Source organism: Penaeus chinensis, chromosome 35 (assembly GCF_019202785.1).
Source record: "Penaeus chinensis breed Huanghai No. 1 chromosome 35, ASM1920278v2, whole genome shotgun sequence".
Lineage (NCBI taxonomy): Eukaryota > Metazoa > Arthropoda > Malacostraca > Decapoda > Penaeidae > Penaeus > Penaeus chinensis.
In genome coordinates, this window is record NC_061853.1 from 24,528,189 (window position 1) to 24,545,688 (window position 17,500).

Here is a 17,500-nt window from a genome sequence, read left to right on the forward strand (position 1 = left end):
GAGAGAGAGAGAGAGAGAGAGAGAGAGAGAGAGAGAGAGAGAGAGAGAGAGAGAGAGAGAGAGAGGGAAAGAGGGAAAGAGGGAGAAAAAAACAAGCGGATAACGCATAAACAACTATTACTACTACTACTGCTGATAATAATAATAATAATACATTATTTATTCGTGAATAATAATCATTATATAACAATAATAATAAATTATTTATTCGTGAATAATAATCATTATATAACAATAATAATAAATTATCCTGGTGGCACCGATTTGCTAACCATTCTATAAATACTCAATCAGTTTCTTCATCCGTGAACTTGATATCAGTTAAGGGGTGGTTGGAGGGCAAATGGGCGGGGGGGGGGGGAAGAAGATAGTAGGGGGGGGCGGGCGTTGGTTTGTAATGATAGAGGGAGAGGGTGTAGGGAGATAAAAAGGGGGGGGGGGTCAGGGAAGGGGGTTAGTTGAGAAAGGGAGAGAGAGAGAAAGGGAGAGAGAGGGAGGGAGGGAGGGAGGGAGAGAGGGAGAGAGTTCAGCGGGAGAGAAAAGGTGAGGGTGTAGATAGACAACGGGTGTAGATAACAGGGGGGAGGGGAGGGGGGGAGGGAGAGAGTATAGACGATAGCAGGCAGGTTTGGGGCGTAAATGACTGGAGGAAACAATTAGTGGTATGAATAGTAGGAGACGGAACGAGATTTTACTCTGAACCCCCCCCCTATCCTCCTCCTCGCCATGCCCCCCCTCCCCCCTTCCTTCTGGGTGATGGGGAGGGGGAGGGGATAGGGGGAGGAGGGGGAGGGCAGTAATACAAGGCCTTGAGGTCGTGGGAAAATGATTCTATTACGGTGTTTGGTAATTGGCTCTGAGCTGCTGATAGGGCTGTGATATTATCATTATTTTTGTTTTTGTTGTTATGGTTACTGTTATCATCATCATTGTAATTGTTATTGTTATTACTATTATTATTATTATTATTATTATTATTATTATTATTATTATAATCATCATTATTGTCACCATCATCATCATCATCGTCGTCTTATTTTTTAATCAAGCTATCAAAATCTCATTACCTGGTACTTACAGAGGGGGGGGGGGGTGATAGTTCGAGAGAAAGGTGAACAGGTAAAGTCGAAGAGTAAGTACAATCGCAGGTACTTATTGCGGCAAAGAGGGGTAATTAATGAATATTTATTACGTGCTGCTTGTTATTGTATGGCGGTGTGTGACACGTGTGTGCCCGCATTACACACACTCTTTCTCTCTTTTTCTACTTTCTCTCTTTCTCTTTCTCTCTTTCTCTACATCTCTCTTTCTCTCTCTCTCTCTCTTTCTCTCTGTGTCTATATCTATTTAAGTATATGTCTATCTATTTATCTACCTATTTTTCTTCTGTCTTCCTGTTTATTTTTCTTTCTCTCTCTCTTTTCTCTTCCTCTATATATATTTTGCGTTTTCCTCCCTGTTCCTTTCTTTGATTGACACTTCGAGAAACTGGTTCGGTAATTTACTTTTCCCTCGTTCAGATTACCGTCGCGGGTGCCGATAATTCAGTAATTTCCTCACACTTTCGTCCCCCCCCCCTTTATCTCCCCCTCCCCTACCCCCTTCATCTTCCCCTCCCCTACCCCCTTCATCTTCCCCTCCCCTACCCCCTTCATCTTCCCCTCCCCCTCCCCCTCCCCCTCCCCCTCCCCCTCCCCCTGGTCCCATGTACGCTGTCTCCCTCCTTTCACGCAATCATAGTTTGTGACCCCCAAGTGGATGTTAGGCCTCTCTCTCTCTCTCTCTCTCTCTCTCTCTCTCTCTCTCGTTATTTTCCCTCTCCTCCTCTCTCTCCTTCTCCCTCTCTCTCCCTCTCTTCCTCTCCCTCCCTCTCTTCCTCTCCCTCCCTCTCTTCCTCTCCCCCCTCTCCCCCCTCTCCCCCCTCCCCTTCTCCTCTCTATTTTCCTCCCATCTGTCCTTGTCAGTTTATCAGCTGTGATGGCACCAAAACAGCCCCGTGAGTTGATAGCTATTCAGATAAGAAGGGGAGAGAGAGAGAGAGAGAGAGAGAGAGAGAGAGAGAGAGAGAGAGAGAGAGAGAGAGAGAGAGAGAGAGAGAGAGAGAGAGAGGGAGGGAGAGGGAGGGAGAGGCAGAGAGAGATCAATGGAGAGAGTGAAGAAAATATAGATTGTCTTGCGTAATTTTGTGTTTTGGTCTGGATTTAAAGGTCTTCGTCTGGTGTTAGATAAAGACACGATAATTTACTCCCTTGTTGATATAGTTTTTTTTTTTTTTTTTTTTTTTTTTTTTTATAGATTCTGTATTATATTTTGGACTATAATCATTGGATTGAATTTACTGAATTGTTTTTTGTTTTTTTTTATAAAAGGTACGATTTTTTTTCTCTCTCTCTTGTCATATCAGTTGCTGATCGTAATATTGGTATAAATAGGGTGATTGCCTAATTTATAACTGCAATGTTATCCAACTAGTAAGATAATTTGTCTTTGATTCCTCGATAAGACCTTTTTTGTTTATCTATTTTCGTGGGTGATGTCATTTCTCGGCGGGGGAGGTTTGTGCGTGTGTGTGTTTGGTAATGTGTGGTAATTTTTTTTTTGTTTGTTTGTTCGAAGTGTGATTATCTCTCCTGTCTTTATTGGTCTTTCTTTTTACCCCCTTTATTTCTCATTCCTATCCCTCTCCCTCTCCCTTCCTCTCTCCCTTTCTTCCTTTTTGCCTTCCCCCCTCCCCCCTTTTACCTCCTCCCTCCCTCTCCCTATTCTCTCTCTCTCTCCCTCCCTCTCCCTATTCTCTCTCTCTCTCCCTCCCTCTCCCTATTCTCTCTCTCCCTCCCTCTCCCTATTATCTCTCTCCCTTCCTCTCCCTATTCTCTCTCTCCCTCCCTCCCTCTCTCCCTCCCTCCCTCCCCCCCTTCTCTCCCCCTCCCCTCCCCCTCTCCCCTCCCCTCCCCCCCTTTTCCAACCTAACACAAACGGGAAGATGGGGTAAAACAATATCCAGCGTACAGGAAGGGGGGGGGAGGGGGAGAAGGGGGTTGCGCAAGAAATTTAAAATCTGGCAGGTGTCCGACCGTCTTTCCAGTGGCAAAATTGCCCCCCTTAGTCTTAAACAGGTGACACTTTGCAAAAAAGGGTTATTAAGAGGGGGGATGTTTTTCTGTGTCCCTTATGAGAGAGAAGAGAGAGAGAAGAGAGAGAGAGGGGGAAGAGAATGAAGAGAAGGAGATAGAAGAGAGAAGAGAGAGAGAGAGGAAGAGAAGAAAAGGGGAAGAGAAGGAGAGAGAGAAGAGAGGAGAAAGAATAGAGAGAGAGATGAGAAGGGGGGGGGGGAAGAGGGGAAGAAAAAAGAGGGAAAGGGAGAGTAAGAAAAGGAAAGGGGGAGGGGGAAGAAAGAAGGAAGTGAAGGAAAAGAAGGGGAGAGAGAGTGTGTAAAAAGAGTAAGAGTAAGGTTAAAATCAACAAAAGAGTAATGGGCATAATAAAAAAGAAAAAAACATATATGTCAAGAATGTACCACAAGCGATGAAAAAAAACGCGCTTTCGGTCTTCCGACACAGGGACTCCCCAATTTTTACCCACCTTCCCCCCCCCCCCCTCCCTCCCACACTCCCTCTCCTATACCCCTTACCCCCTCCTCCTCCCTCCTTCCCTCCTCTCCTCTCCTCCCCCCCCCCCCCCTCCCCCCCCACACTCCCCCCTTATACCCCTACCCTCCTCCCCCTCCTTCCCGCCTCTCCTCTCATCCCCTTCCCCCCTCCCCCCACCCCCCCCACCTCCGCGCTTTCTAGAGAGCCGCAAAGAAACGATTATGTGTTGGGGGTCACCGTCGCAGGCCAAAAAAGGCATCGTTCTTCACCCTTTCCTTGCTGCTTATTTCCCTTATTCCCTTTTGACCTTTTCTTTGAACTCTTTGATTTTTTTTTTTTTTCTTTTGGTGTTTCCTTTTCCCGTTTCTCTTTTCTTTCTCAACCTTCCCCCTTCTCCTTCTCTTCCTCTTCTTTTTTTCTCCCGACCCCCCCCCCCCCCCCCCCACCCCCCCCCGCTGACTCACTGATTTTGGCTCAAGCTCGTGTTTTTGACTGAGGAGCCTTCGTGATAGGCCTTGGGGCGTGAGAAGGGAGAAAGGGAGGGGGGGGAGGGAGAAGGAGGGGAGAGGGGGGGGGAAGAGAAGAGAAGAAAAGAGAGAGAGAGAGAGAGAGAGAGAGAGAGAGAGAAGAGAGAGAAGAGAAGAGAGAAGAGAGGGAAGGGGAAGAGAATAGGGGTGAGAGGATAGGAGAGGAAGGAAAAAGAGAGGAGAGGGAGGGGTGAAAAAGGGGTTTAAAAAGGAGGAAAAGAGGAATGAGGAGTGAGAGAGTAAGAGTGAGAGAGATTGCGTGCGTGCTTGCCGGCGTTTGCGTGTTTGTGTGAACGGAGTGCATGATCGATTGATTGTACGGATTTATCGGTAGGTGGATGGAAAGAAAGAAAGGGAGGGAGAGAAGGAGACAAAACATAAGGGGCGGGATAACGGAGGAAGTGAGGGGGAAAGAATAATAAAGAAGAGCAAGAAAAATAGAAATAACAGAAGATATCGAGCAGAAATAACAGCCAATAGAAATATAAACTTCAATAATATTTTTTTAAAAACGGATATAAACACACTTAAAACACGCCAAGTACCAGCTACAAATATAATCAATCAATCTACTTATTTCTTATTATTTTACTTTATTCAGTTTTTCTATCAAGTGACAGCGAGGCGGCAGCCTAACCCCGGTATAACGGAGACCTCCTTTAAAAGCGTGCTATGGCCTGCGGGCGCTCGTTCATCAACAGGCAATTAGGGCGCTAATCACGTGACTCACCGGCGATGGTTTTGAATGACTTCGTTACTCGGGAATCAGTGATAATTAGGGGGGGGTGGGGGTGAGGGGGTGGTGGTGGGGGGGTTCAGGTGACGAAGGGTGTCGTGGGGGGGGGGGAGTATTATTTCTCTGTTATTGGGGGGTGGGATTTTTTTTACTTTTTTTTTTGTTTTGCGTTCATTTTTTCCATTCTATGTTCTCTTTATCTCTTTTCTTTCTTTCTCTTCCTATCCCTCTTTTCCTCCCTTCCTAACTCTTTCCCTCCCTCCCCCCTTCCCTCCTCCCCTCCCTCCCCTCCTCCCCTCCCTCCCCTCCCTCCCCTCCTCCCCTCCCTCCCCCTCTCTCCCATCTTTCTCCCTCCCTCCCCCCCCCTCTCTCTCTCCTATCTCTCTATTCGCGAACTACAAGCAAGATAACAAAAGATTCGTAAAATTACCTACACCGTGCAATATTAGCAACAGACATGCAATCAGGAGCCAATAACTCAAGGGTTTGCAACATTGCATCCTCCTGATTCTGAACTTCTAAAACCAATATTGCAACATTCCAAAAATGAGAAGAAAAAAGTTATGGGTGAACTAGAGGGAAAAAAAACAAAAAAAAATCGCAAATTTGAAACGTAGAAGAATAGGAAGAAAAAGGGAAGAAGAAAAAATGAAAGAGGAGGAATAAAAGGAAGACGGAGAAATTGAAGATGAAGAAACAGGAGAGAAGAAGATTAAAGGGAAGACGAGGAATAAAAGGAAGAAGGAGCAATGGAAGATGAAAAAAAAAACAAGAAAAAATAACAGGTAAAAAAAAAAACGAAGAAAAAGGAAGAAAAAAAGGAAGAGGAGGAATAAAAGGAAGACGGAGAAATTGAAGATGAAGAAACAGGAGAGAAGAAGATTAAAGGGAAGACGAGGAATAAAAGGAAGAAGGAGCAATGGAAGATGAAAAAAAAAACAAGAAAAAATAACAGGTAAAAAAAAGACGAAGAAAAAGGAAGAAAAAAAGGAAGAGGAGGAATAAAAGGAAGACGGAGAAATTGAAGATGATGAAAACAGGGAAGAAGAAGATGAAAGGGAAGACGAGGAATAAAAGGAGAAGGAGCAATGGAAGATAAAAAAAAAAAACAAGAAATAAAAAAGGAAAAAAAAAGGAAGATGAGGAATAACAAGAAGAACAAAAAAAGAAAAAAAAAAGTTTGTATAAATATCCTTTCACGCGCCTTTGTTTGTTAAGATGGTTCATTATTGTCGTTAATGAGGAGGAAGTTTAATAATCGTTAGCTACGCCCTCTTATAGAAGGGGGTGAAGGAAGAATCGCTAATTGGTGTAGACATAATTAAGGAAGGTGGTGATTAAACGTCTATTATCAAGGGGATATTTTCTTAATTGTGTTACTTTCCATATGTCTTCACTTCTCAGTCTCTCTGCGCAGGGAGGGAGAGAGGCAGAGAGGGAGAGAAAGAAAGAGAAGAAAAAGAAAAAGGAATAGGAAGGAGAGTGAGAGAGAGAGAGAGAGAGAGTTTGTGTGTGTGTGTGTGTGAATGAGAGAGAGAAGAAAAAGAAAAGAAAATGGAAAAGAAGAAAGAGAAAAGATAGAGAGAGAGAGAAAGAAAGAATAGAGAGAAGACGAAAAACGAGAGAACGAAAGAAGGCAAAAAAAAAAAAAAAAAGATAGGTAGAAAACTTAAAAGCACAAGATACATGCATGCTTCTGAAGGCTCTTGTATGGATAAATGTGAAGGCGAATTTCCCCTTAAGCCCAAAGGCGTGGTTAGAGAATATAATAACGCGAGAAAGTAAGGTTATTGATAATATTACCATTTGAAGATGTAGTGCCAGAAGGGGGCCGGGTGAGGGGGGGGGGGCGAGAAGCAGAGTGGTTTAAAGAGGGGGAGGAAGGAGGGAGGGAGGGGAGGGGAGGGAGGGAGGGAGGGAGGGAGGGAGGGAGGGAGGAGGAAGGAGGAAGGAGGGAGGGAGGAGGGAGGGGAGGGGAGGGGAGGGGAGGGAGGGAGAGGGAGGAGGAGGGAGGGAGGGGAGGAGGAAGGAGGGTGGGGAGGAGGAAGGAGGGAGGGAAGGAAGGAAAGAGGGAGGAGGAAGAGAAAGGGGGGGCATGAAAGGAAGGAGGAGGTGGAAGGGAGGAAGGGGAGGAGGTGGAAAAAGAAGAAGAAGAAGAAGGGAGGGAGGAAGGGCGAATAATAATAAGAAGAAGAACAACAACAACAGTGGAAGAAGAAGGGGGACGAGGAGGAGAGAAACGGGGTAGTGGGAAAAAGGGGGAGGGGGCGGGGAGGGAGGGAAAGGGAGGAAGAGGAGGGAAAGGGAGTAGGAGGAGGAGGAGGAGGAGCCGCGAGCGATGGGGGTTGCCCGCACACAGGAGTCGTGAGCGGCAGTCGTGGTGGTCGCCGTGACGAGTGCAGGTGATCCCTCCTCCGTTGCACTCGCTCCCCCCTCCCCTCCTCCTTCCCCCTCCCCTCCTCCTTCCCCCTCCCCCCTCCCCTACTTTGCCCTGGCGTCACCCTCGCGAAGTTATTCCTTGGTGCTCGGTCTGGTCGTTTCGCGTGCTTTTGTTTTTTTGTTTATTTGTTTTGTTTATGTGCTTTTTTTTGTGATTGTTTTTTTGTCTTTGTTTCCCGTGTTTGTTTGTTTTTTGTGCGAGTTGTTTTGTGGTTAGTGCTATAGAAAAACAAAAGGAAACAAAAAAAAGAAAGAGAGAGAGAGAAAAGAGATGTTAAAAGAGAGAGAAAAATAAATAACAAACGAATATTATATATGTGAAATATACTCAAAGAAAGACTGGACTTTATTTTGAATGTATCCAACTCGTGGGTGTTTTATAGCCTTTGCACGAGAACCGAAACCAAATCGCTTATCGCCTTTAAAATCCAGGAGAAAAAAAATTGCCGAAGTGAAGTGAAGTGAAGTGAAGTGTGTGTTAGTGTTTGTGCGTGTGCTGGAGTGAGTGAGTGAGTGAGTAAATGAGTGAGTGAGTGAGTGTGTGTGTGTGTGTGTGTGTGTGTGTGTGTGTGTGTGTGTGTGTGTGTGTGTGTGTGTGTGTGTCTGTGTCTGTGTCTGTGAGAAAGAGAGAACGTGTGCGTGTGTGCGTGTGCGTACGTATGCGAAGAGGAGGAGGCTGAACGTTTCTCAAGATCGATTTTCATTACGAATTTTGCGAAGATCAGCATCTCTCCTTGATTCTCGGGAGAAGAGGAGATTACAGAAGAACAAAGGGAAGAAGAGATGCAAGAAAAACGTAGAAATGAGAGACAAAAAAAAAAAAAAAAAAAAAAAAAAAAAAACGAAAGAACGAACAAGATACGTGATAAGAACGAAGAAGAAGAGAGAGAGAAAATAAAACAATGAAGAACGAAAGAAGGACGAAGAGATGTGTAAAGTACGAAAGGGAAGGGAGAGGGGGGGGGGGGGGGGGAGTGATCTCGGTAACAGCATAATAAACCAGAGACTCGTGGCAATGAATCAGCAAAAGGGATAAGGTACTACTTGTCATGCCGTGTGTGGTTGAATGGTTGTCCGTTTGTTGTGTATGTTATTGTTATTTATTTTTAGGTTATTCGTTATTAGGGTTGTTAGTGATAGGGGTTGTAAGTGATAAGGGTTATTAGTGATAAGGGTTGTTAGAAATAAGGGTTGATAGTAATAAGGGTTGTTAGTCATAAGGGTTGTTAGTTATAAGGATTTTTAGTTATTAGGGTTGTTATAAGGGTTATTAGTTATTAGGGTTGTTATAAGGGTTATTAGTTATTAGGGTTGTTATAAGGGTTATTAGTTATTGTGGTTGTTAATAGTTATTAGGTCCCCCTCCTGCTGTCTTTTCCTCTATCACTTTGCTCTAAGAGAATAGAAGTCTTATTGCTGTAAAAGGAGGGGACTTTTGGCTCTAAGGAACTGGAACTTTTTGTTCTAAAAGGATAAAAGGATGGAACCTTTTGTTCGAAAAGGATGGAGGATTTTACTCAAGGGATAGGAGATTTTGCTCTATGAGGAAATTGTATAAATCTAAAAGCAAGAAAGTTTTTGCCTTAAAAGAATGGAGACATTTGGCACTAAAATTATATACTTTTTTGCTCTAAAAGGAGGGACCTTTTTACTCTCAAGTGATAGATCTTTCTGCTCTAAAAGGATGAAACTTTGAGAAGGTGACCGTGTCATCGAACAAGATGGATTTCGTAATAGAGTTTGTTTGCACTTTGCGGAACCTTTGATGGGGTTTAGTGCTAATCTGCTATGATCAAGATTTTATTATTTTAAACTGTTTTAAATTTTGATTAAGTTATTAATTTCTATCTGTCTGTCCTTTCTTTTTCTTTTTTCTCTTTCTTCCTCGCCCTTTCCCCCCTTCCTTCCCTCCATTCTCTTCTCTCCTATCCTCTCCTATCCTATCCTCCCCTCCCCTATCCTCCCATATCCTCTCATCTCCTCTCTCCTCTTCCCCCCCCCCCCCCCTCTCCTCGCCTCTCTTCCCCTTCTCTTCATTTCCCTTCTATCTTATTCTGAGAACTAATTCACCATTGAAATTATTTTTCAAAGTTTCCTCATAATTAACCATCCTTCCTTAAGCCTTCGTTATCACTCGCTGAAAGTTTCGGAAATAATCCTTTATCTGGAAATTTTGGAAATTGATGCGCGAAGGACGTCGTCGCCCCCCTCCCCCCCCTCCCCCCTCCATGTAGCCTATCCCTTAGCCCCCTTTCGACTTCTTCGAGGAATCGTCAAAACTCCTTTAAGAAAATAGTAAGATCCTTAGATCTTTTCCCTAATTCTTTATTTATTCCCCTTCTCGTGCCCTCTCTTCTTCCTCTTTTTCGTTTATTCCTCCTTTTTTTCCGTTCCCTTGTTCTACCTCTTCCACAGTTTTCCACTATCTCCTTCCCCCCTATCCTTGCTCTTTCTCTTTCCACTCTTCCACTTCCCCATATTTTTTCCTCTTTCTCCTTTCTCATCCCCCATCCCCACCCTCTTCTTCACCCTCTCCCTCTTATTCCTCTTCATCCCCATCATATCCCTATCCCCATCCCTACCCCCACGCCTATTCCCCTACCCCCTTCCCCTTCTTATTCACCCCCCGCCCCCGTGCCCACGTAGGCCTACAGACGCGTCCGTCACCGTCACAGATCCTCCTTTCTTTCCCCTCACGGATTTCGATGCCTGATTGATGACGGCGATCGCCCCGCGGATGTGGGCGAGGAGAACAATGCGAAGACGCTCGAGTTCCGTGAGTGATCGGGGGACCTTCATCGACGCGGCGGAGAATTCCTGTAATTGGGGAATAATGAAGGAGGGGAGGTGAGGAAGGTGGGTGCGAGAGGAAGGAAGGATGGATGGATGAGTGGGTGGGAGGGTTGGGGGGGGGTGGGGGAGTGGGGGGGATGAGAAGGGATGGGAAGGGAAGAGGGAAAGAGAAGGGATGTAGGAAAGGAAAAAAGGAATGTGCCAAGGAGGAGAGGGAAACGTGATGTAAAAAAGTGGGAAAAAAGGGATGTTTAAGGAAAAGGAAAAATAAGGAAATGTGATGTACAAAAGAAAGAAAAAAAAAATCCGTAAAGGTGATTTCTTCCCCCAGTTTTCGACTCGTTCATTCCGGAAAGTGACCGCCACTTTTTGAACGTGCGGCGGTCGTGTGCGAGACGAAGAGTATATCCTGGATCAAGGGACCTAAAGCATATAGATAAATAAATAGCGACTTGCGACGAAAATTAACTTAGATGATAAAATGATAAGGCACTATTACCAACTCCCGGACGAGGAGTATCAAGACCCGGATGACGGATATATCGACCACCATCACACTCACCAGCGCCATCGTCACCATCGCCACCGCCGTCACCACCACCGCCACCGCTACCGGAGTCCTTCGGTCGACTCCTACATTGCTCGAGGATTGTACGAGGAGTCCTTAGGCAGTGGACCCTCCTCCTCCCCCCCGCCCCCTTCTTGACGGACCAGGTGAGTTGCGGGAGGGGCAGGAAGACACTAGGTGTGACGTCATTGTTACGTCACCGTTTCCGTGACGTGATTGAATACATAGGGTATTGTAGAGAGGGACTTTGTTTGTACCTTATCTGTATTAAATCGAGAAAAAATCGTTTATTAATCAATACAAGGTATTGGATTACTGTAACGCTGTCGGCACTGGCTGGCGTTCGTGATTACGCGGTCGTAGTAGGCAAGAACCTGTTTAAAACGTCGTGGAATTATCTAGTCTCCTTTGCATTTGTCCACGATACCAAATTGTAGTTTAAACCCAAGTTCACGGCTACCAGAGGGGGGGGGGGGGGGGGGAGACCAGGTCAGCAAAAAAGGATGATAATAATAATAATGAAAATGAATAAATACTAAAGATAAGAAATAGAAATGAAAAATTAAAACAACAAAGATAAGGAGAAGAAGAAGGAGAAGGAGAAAAAAAAAAAAAACGAATTCGAATTCAAAAAAAAAAAAAAATAGATGGAAGAAACGAATATGCTTTGAGGTGGAGAAACGGCGCCTTCAAGGAGGGGTCAGGAGGACGGCAGGGCAAGCAAGCGACCCGACAGGTGTTTCAAGTCGATGCTTTTTTTTTTTTTTGTAAGGTGGAAAGGGGGGGGGGGGAAGAGGAGGGAAAGGGGCGAAAGGTGGTGGAGGAGAGGAGGGAGAGGAATAAAAGGGGGTTAGGGAGAGAGGGATAAGATGGTGGGGGAGAGGAGGGAGAGGAATAAATGGGGGTTAGGGAGAGAGGGATAAGATAATGGGGGAGAGGAGGGAGAAGAATAGAAGGGGGATATAGAGAGAGGGGAACGATGGTAGGGGAGAGGAGGAAAACGAGGAAGGGGGTGGGGAAAGGGGGGAAAGATGGTGGGGTAAAGGAGGGAAAGGGGTGAGAGAGAGGGGGAGAGGAGGGAAGGGGGAGAGGAGGGAGAGGGAGAGGGGGAGAGGAGGAAAGGGATGAGGGAGAGGAGGGAAAGAGGAGAGGGAGAGGGGAAGAGGGGGAGAGGACTGAAAGGGGAGAGGGAGAGGGGGAGAGGACTGAAAGGGGAGAGGGAGAGGGGGAGAGGAAGGAAAGGGGTGAGGGAGAGGGGAAGATTAAGTAAAGGGGGAAGGGGGTGGGGGTCCTGAAAGGGTATCATATTTAAGGTCAGTTCCCTGTACCTGCTCAGTCCGTCGCTGGGGCAGGTACAAGTGGCCCAGGTACGGTTTATTGGGTTCCTTGTGAAATTGATTTGTTTTTTTTGTCATTGTTCTCTTCTTTTCTCGAGGATTTGTTTGTCCCTGTCATTTCCTGGTTCTTTATATATTGGTGTTTGTCGTATATGTTCTTTTTCTTTTGCCGTTCCCGTTTTCCGCGTGGCAGAAGGTGTGTCCATTCCGGAGAGAGAGGGAAATAAATGGGAACAGGTTATGGACGGGGAATTTCATTCGTATCTTCCCTCTCTACCTCCCTCCTCCCTCTCTCTCTCTCTCTCTCTCTCTCTCTCTCTCTCTCTCTCTCTCTCTCTCTCTCTCTCTCTCTCTCTCTCTCTCTCTCTCTCTCCTTCCCTTTCCTTTCCTTTCTTTCATGTATCTCTCTCTCTCTCTTCCTTCTCTTCCTTCAATTTCTTCTTCTTCTTCATCTCAAAAAATAATATCAGATAAAGGAAGAAAACAAACAAGTCCTGATTCCGAGAGATCGATAGATCCGCCTCGGGCAATATAAGTCGGGGATCACGAGTGCCTTGCGTGATCGCCACATTCAGCCGTCGCCGTCTCAAAGGGCTGGCCGAGCGTTCGGTGAAGGGGCCGTTGCACTTACAAACGTTCTTGTAAGATTCTTTTTTTTTTTTTTTTTGTAATTAGGAACGTTCTTGAAAAGGCTGTTTCAACTTTTTAAAGGGGATACGACAGGTGCGAACGTTCTTCTGAAAGCTGTTGTTGTTTGTGAACGTTTTTGAAGGAGCTTGCGAACGTTCTGGAAAGGGTTACGGCACTTGCGAACATTCTTGAAGGGGTCGTGACACTTGCGAACGTTCTTGAAGAGGTCATGACACTTGCGAACGTGCTTGAAGGGGTCATGACACTTGCAAACGTTCTTGAGAAAGCTATGGCACTTGCGAACATTTTCCTGAACGAGCTATTTTAATTACAAACGTTTTTGAAGGGACGAACATGCGAACGTTCTTGAAAGAAAAGCCAAGCTAAACGTTTCTGAAGGAGCTCTCGCGAACTTTCCTAACGTTCTTAAAGGAAAGGTCGGAGTGTTTTTAGAAGTATCTCACGCAAGGTGGAGCGAGCGAAATAAATTAACTTTTTTTTTTTTGTTTAACTTTTTTTCTATTACGCCTTTGCTTCAATATTTTACTTTACTGGTAACACGGCGCTTGGTTGTAGACGCTAGAGGATTTTTTTAATAAGACTGAGTGAAAGGCGAAAAAGATCTTGATAAGATAATGAAGTGAATGTGAAAGAGAGAGAAAGAGGATTACGTGCATAAAGGAATTCTAGGAATTCAGAAAGAGGGAGGGAGGGGAGGAAGAAAGGAGGAAGAGAGAATGAAAGATAAAGAGAGAGAGAGAGAGAGAGAGACGGGTAAAAAGAGAAGAGGAAGAGTGAATAATAAAGCGAAATAAACATCTGACGTGACAGAGTTCTTGTAAGTAAATAAACTCATGTTCCCAAAAGGATTGAATCAAGAAATTATTCATCTTATATTTCGGGCTCTAAAACGCACATCAGATGACGTGACACTTTCTTTTTTTGATACTAGAAGCCAATAACATCTCTCGTCGACCTGCGTGTGTTTTCATCTGCAATTCCCTGTGTGCAATTGTGTTTACATACATAAAGGGAGCGAGAGAATGAGAGAGAGTGAATGAGTGAGTGAGTGAGTGAGTGAGTGAGTGAGTGTGAGTGAGTGAGAGAGTGTGTGTGTCTTTGTGTGTTTAGGCGGGCATACGTGCTTGCTTGCGTGCGTGCGTGTGTGTGTACGTGCGTGTATACGTTCACACCCGCTTTGTAAGAATTTCCCTGATCTGTGCGTCTCCCTTTTATCTCCAGAGCAAGTTACTCCGGAATGCCTCGTGCAATCTCCGGCTGATAACGACGCGATAATAAATCCATTACTTCCTGGTTCGTGTAAATCTTCGCCGAATACCATGATGCTGCTGGCGTGTGGCCTGGTGTGCAATGTTGCATAATTTGGATTCCTGTGGATTTCTTCTCTTTTTTTTGTCTTCGGGTCGATTAACATTTACTGAGGGCAGTGGGTTGAGTGACGTCACATCCGACCTGTTCGTCTTTTTATGATAATGTTTATCGAAGGTTCATTTTACCAAATTGACGTCAATTACTTTTTTTTTTCTTTTTGTTTCTTTCTTTTTTTTCTCCCCGGTAATGGAATTTCGACATGTCTGCATACCTCTTGGAATAAAGTTTTAAATTCTTGTTTCTCTCTCTCTCTCTCTCTCTCTCTCTCTCCCTCCCTGCTTCTCTCCCTCCCTCCTTCCCTCCCTCTCTCTCCCTCCCTCCCTCCCTCCCTCCCTCCCTCCCTCCCTCCCTCCCTCCCTCCATCTCTCTCTGCCTCTCTCTCCCTCTCTCTCCCTCTCTCTCCCTCTCTCTCCCTCTCTCTCCCTCTCTCTCCCTCTCTCTCCCTCTCTCTCTCTCTCTCCCTCTCTCTCTCTCTCTCTCTCTCTCTGTCTCTGTCTCTCTCTCTCTCTCTCTCTCTCTCTCTCTCTCTCTCTCTCTCTCTCTCTCTCTCTCTCTCTCTCTCTCTTTCTCGATATGAATTCGTAATTTCAAGTCGGGCGGAGGAATGTAAAGCAGAATCCCGGAGTTTTGTTCTTTTCCTTTCATTTTCCTTGTCGTAATTTCGAAGTCAGGGGAAAAAGGGGGAAAATCTAATGAAAACGGCCTAATTTTTTAGTGTGGCGAGGCGGGGGTTTAGATGAGAGAGAGAGAGAGAGAGAGAGAGAGAGAGAGAGAGAGAGAGAGAGAGAGAGAGAGAGAGAGAGAGAGAGAGAGAGAGAGAGAGAGAGAGAGAGAGAGAGAGACAGAGAGAGACAGAGAGAGACAGAGAGAGACAGAGACAGAGAGAGAGACAGAGAGAGAGAGAGAGAGAGGTTGGAGACAGACAGAGAGAGAGACAAAGGGAGAGAGGGAGGAAAACAGAGAGAGGAGTAAGGAAATTTGAAAATTCTTCCCCGTTCTAGCAGAGGGAAACGCATACAAATGGAAATCTCGCGAGAAAATGGGCGTGGCCTCATTCCAATTAAGAAAAGAGCGAAAGAAACTAGCCCAGGGACCTTCATCAATTTAATCCGCTGCATAAAAAAGGAGGAGATGACAATAGCAACATTAAGACGAAATCATTACATACGCGGGATGCAATTTTTGTCTTGGGGTCAACAATCAAATAGATTAAGAGGGTTTGATTGTAATTGTTGAAATTGGGAATGAGAGTGGGCGGGGTCACGGCAGTGGGCGGGGTCACGTGGTTTCCAAGGTGTTAGCTCCGCCTTTCGTGTAGGTGGAGTGTGAATGGGTGAATTAATGTGTGTGTGTGCGTGTGTGCGTGTGTGTGTGTGTGTGTGTGTGAGTGTGTGTGTGTGTGTGTGTGTGTGTGTGTGTGTGTGTGTGTGTGTGTGTGTGTGTGTGTGTGTGTGTGTGTGTGTGTGTGTGTGTGTGTGTGTGTGTGTGTGTGTGTGTGTGTGTGTGTGTGTGTGTGTGTGTGTGTGTGTGTGTGTGTGTGTGTGTGTGTGTGTGTGTGTGTGTGCGCGTATGCGTGTGCGTGTGCGTGTGTGTAAGTCTGAAAGAAAACGAAAAATTACGAGCTCGATCCAGCTTTGCTTTTCCTTCGTGTTTCTGCTATTTTTGTATTGTTTTTATTCGTTCCTCTTCCCCTCTCCCTCTTTTCTCTTTCCGTGTTCTGACTCCCCGCTTCATCAACAGCTGCCTTTACTTCCTACTCTCTCTCTCTCTCTCTCTCTCTCTCTCTCTCTCTCTCTCTCTCTCTCTCTCTCTCTCTCTCTCTCTCCCTCTCTCTCTCTCCCCTCTCTCTCCCCTCTCTCTCTCCCTCTCTCTCTCCCTCTCTCTCTCCCTCTCTCTCTCCCTCTCTCTCTCCCTCTCTCTCTCCCTCTCTCTCTCTTCTTTTGCCTCTTCTCTTTTGGTATTCAGACTGCTGCCTGTTCTTCAATATTTTTTAAATATTCGTCGTACATCATTCCAGTTTGAATTCCTTCCCTTTTAACCTTCTTTATCACCTTTTTTCCCTTTCTGCATCATTTATCTTCGGTCTCTTTATAACTCCGCTCTTCATTTTTGTCATGCCCTTTGTCCTCTTTATCGCTGGTGTATTTTATTCACATTTATCGATCTATTCTTCTTCCTGTTTCATTCTTGTGCTTTCGTATTGTGGTCGTATCCCCCCCCCGTGGTTGGGGGGGGGGGCGTAGGGGGGGTGTAGTCGACGGTGAAAATATGGAGGATTTTATTTTGATGGATTTTATTTATTTTTTTTTTTTTCATGATTACAGTTCGTTTTATTGTCTGATGTGTGTGTGTGCTTACATGAAGATCAAAATACAGACACACACGGAATACAAAAACGCACACACACACACACACACACACACACACACACACACACACACACACACACACACACACACACACACACACATATATTAAACACAACTACCCCCACCCCTCGCAAAAAAAAAAAAAAAAAAAAAAAAAAAAAAAAAAAAAAAAAAAAAACATACCCACCCAAAAAAATATCAACCCCATTCGACATCAGACCAGAAATTAAGGAAAACAATAAAATATAATAAAAATAGATAAAAGCCCCACTATAGAATATAAGACACAATCTCGCCCTTAATCTAATATTCCCCTTTTTTCTCTTCTCTTCCTTCTCCCTCACAACAGGAACTGCGGGAGAGCTTCAACTATGGCCTCTTCTGCCCGCCTCAGAACGGACGGGCGGGCAAGTTCTTGGATGAGGAACGCCCACTCGGAGACTATCCGCTCACCACGCCCATTGGATACTTGGAGGTGGGTATTCGAGGGATTCGAGAGTGAGGGTGGGTGTGGGTGTGAGTGTGAGTGTGAGTGTGAGTGTGAGTGTGAGTGAGAGTGAGAGTGAGAGTGAGAGTGAGAGTGAGAGTGAGAGTGAGAGTGAGAGTGAGAGTGAGAGTGAGAGTGAGAGTGAGAGTGAGAGTGAGAGTGAGAGTGAGTGTGAGTGTGAGTGTGAGTGTGAGTGTGAGTGTGAGAGAAAGAGAGAAAGAGAGAGAGAGAGAGAGAGAGAGAGAGAGAGAGAGAGAGAGAGAGAGAGAGAGAGAGAGAGAGAGAGAGAGAGAGAGAGAGAATAAGTCCAGTGTGTGTTTGTGTGTGAAAGGGCAACGAGTGTTACCTGTTTTGGCGACCGATTAAGATATCAGTTACCCAAAGGAGCGCCTCGAACGGGCGTATACGGTTGTTGATTTTTTTTTCGTGCTTGATATCGCAGGTGTATGGGCGTGTCTGAGAGGCAGTCATGGCAGGCAAGCAGGCAGGCAGGCATACTGAGACCGTGCGAGAGCGAAAGACAGACCGACTTCCTAAGAGCCAGACAAATATAATTAGAATAGAGACAGACAGGCTCAGTCAATACCTTACAGGACAATGAATGGAAGAGTTAGAATTGAGAGAAGAGTAGA

At 45.3% G+C, this 17,500-nt stretch overlaps 1 protein-coding gene across 2 annotated transcripts in view; it reads left to right on the top strand.

Annotated features, from left to right (window-relative positions):
• The window catches only part of LOC125044346 (protein shank-like), a 42,308-nt gene extending 25,359 nt beyond the window's left edge, over positions 1-16,949 (top strand). The window contains exon 4 of one of the 2 annotated variants that reach the window (XM_047640970.1): positions 16,731-16,949. In XM_047640970.1, the coding sequence (XP_047496926.1) occupies positions 16,731-16,883 (153 nt within the window). In that variant the 3' untranslated portion in view covers positions 16,884-16,949. The remainder of the gene's footprint in view (positions 1-16,730) is intronic. The other variant, XM_047640971.1, reaches the window with a different exon arrangement.
• The last annotated feature ends 551 nt before the right edge of the window (positions 16,950-17,500 follow it).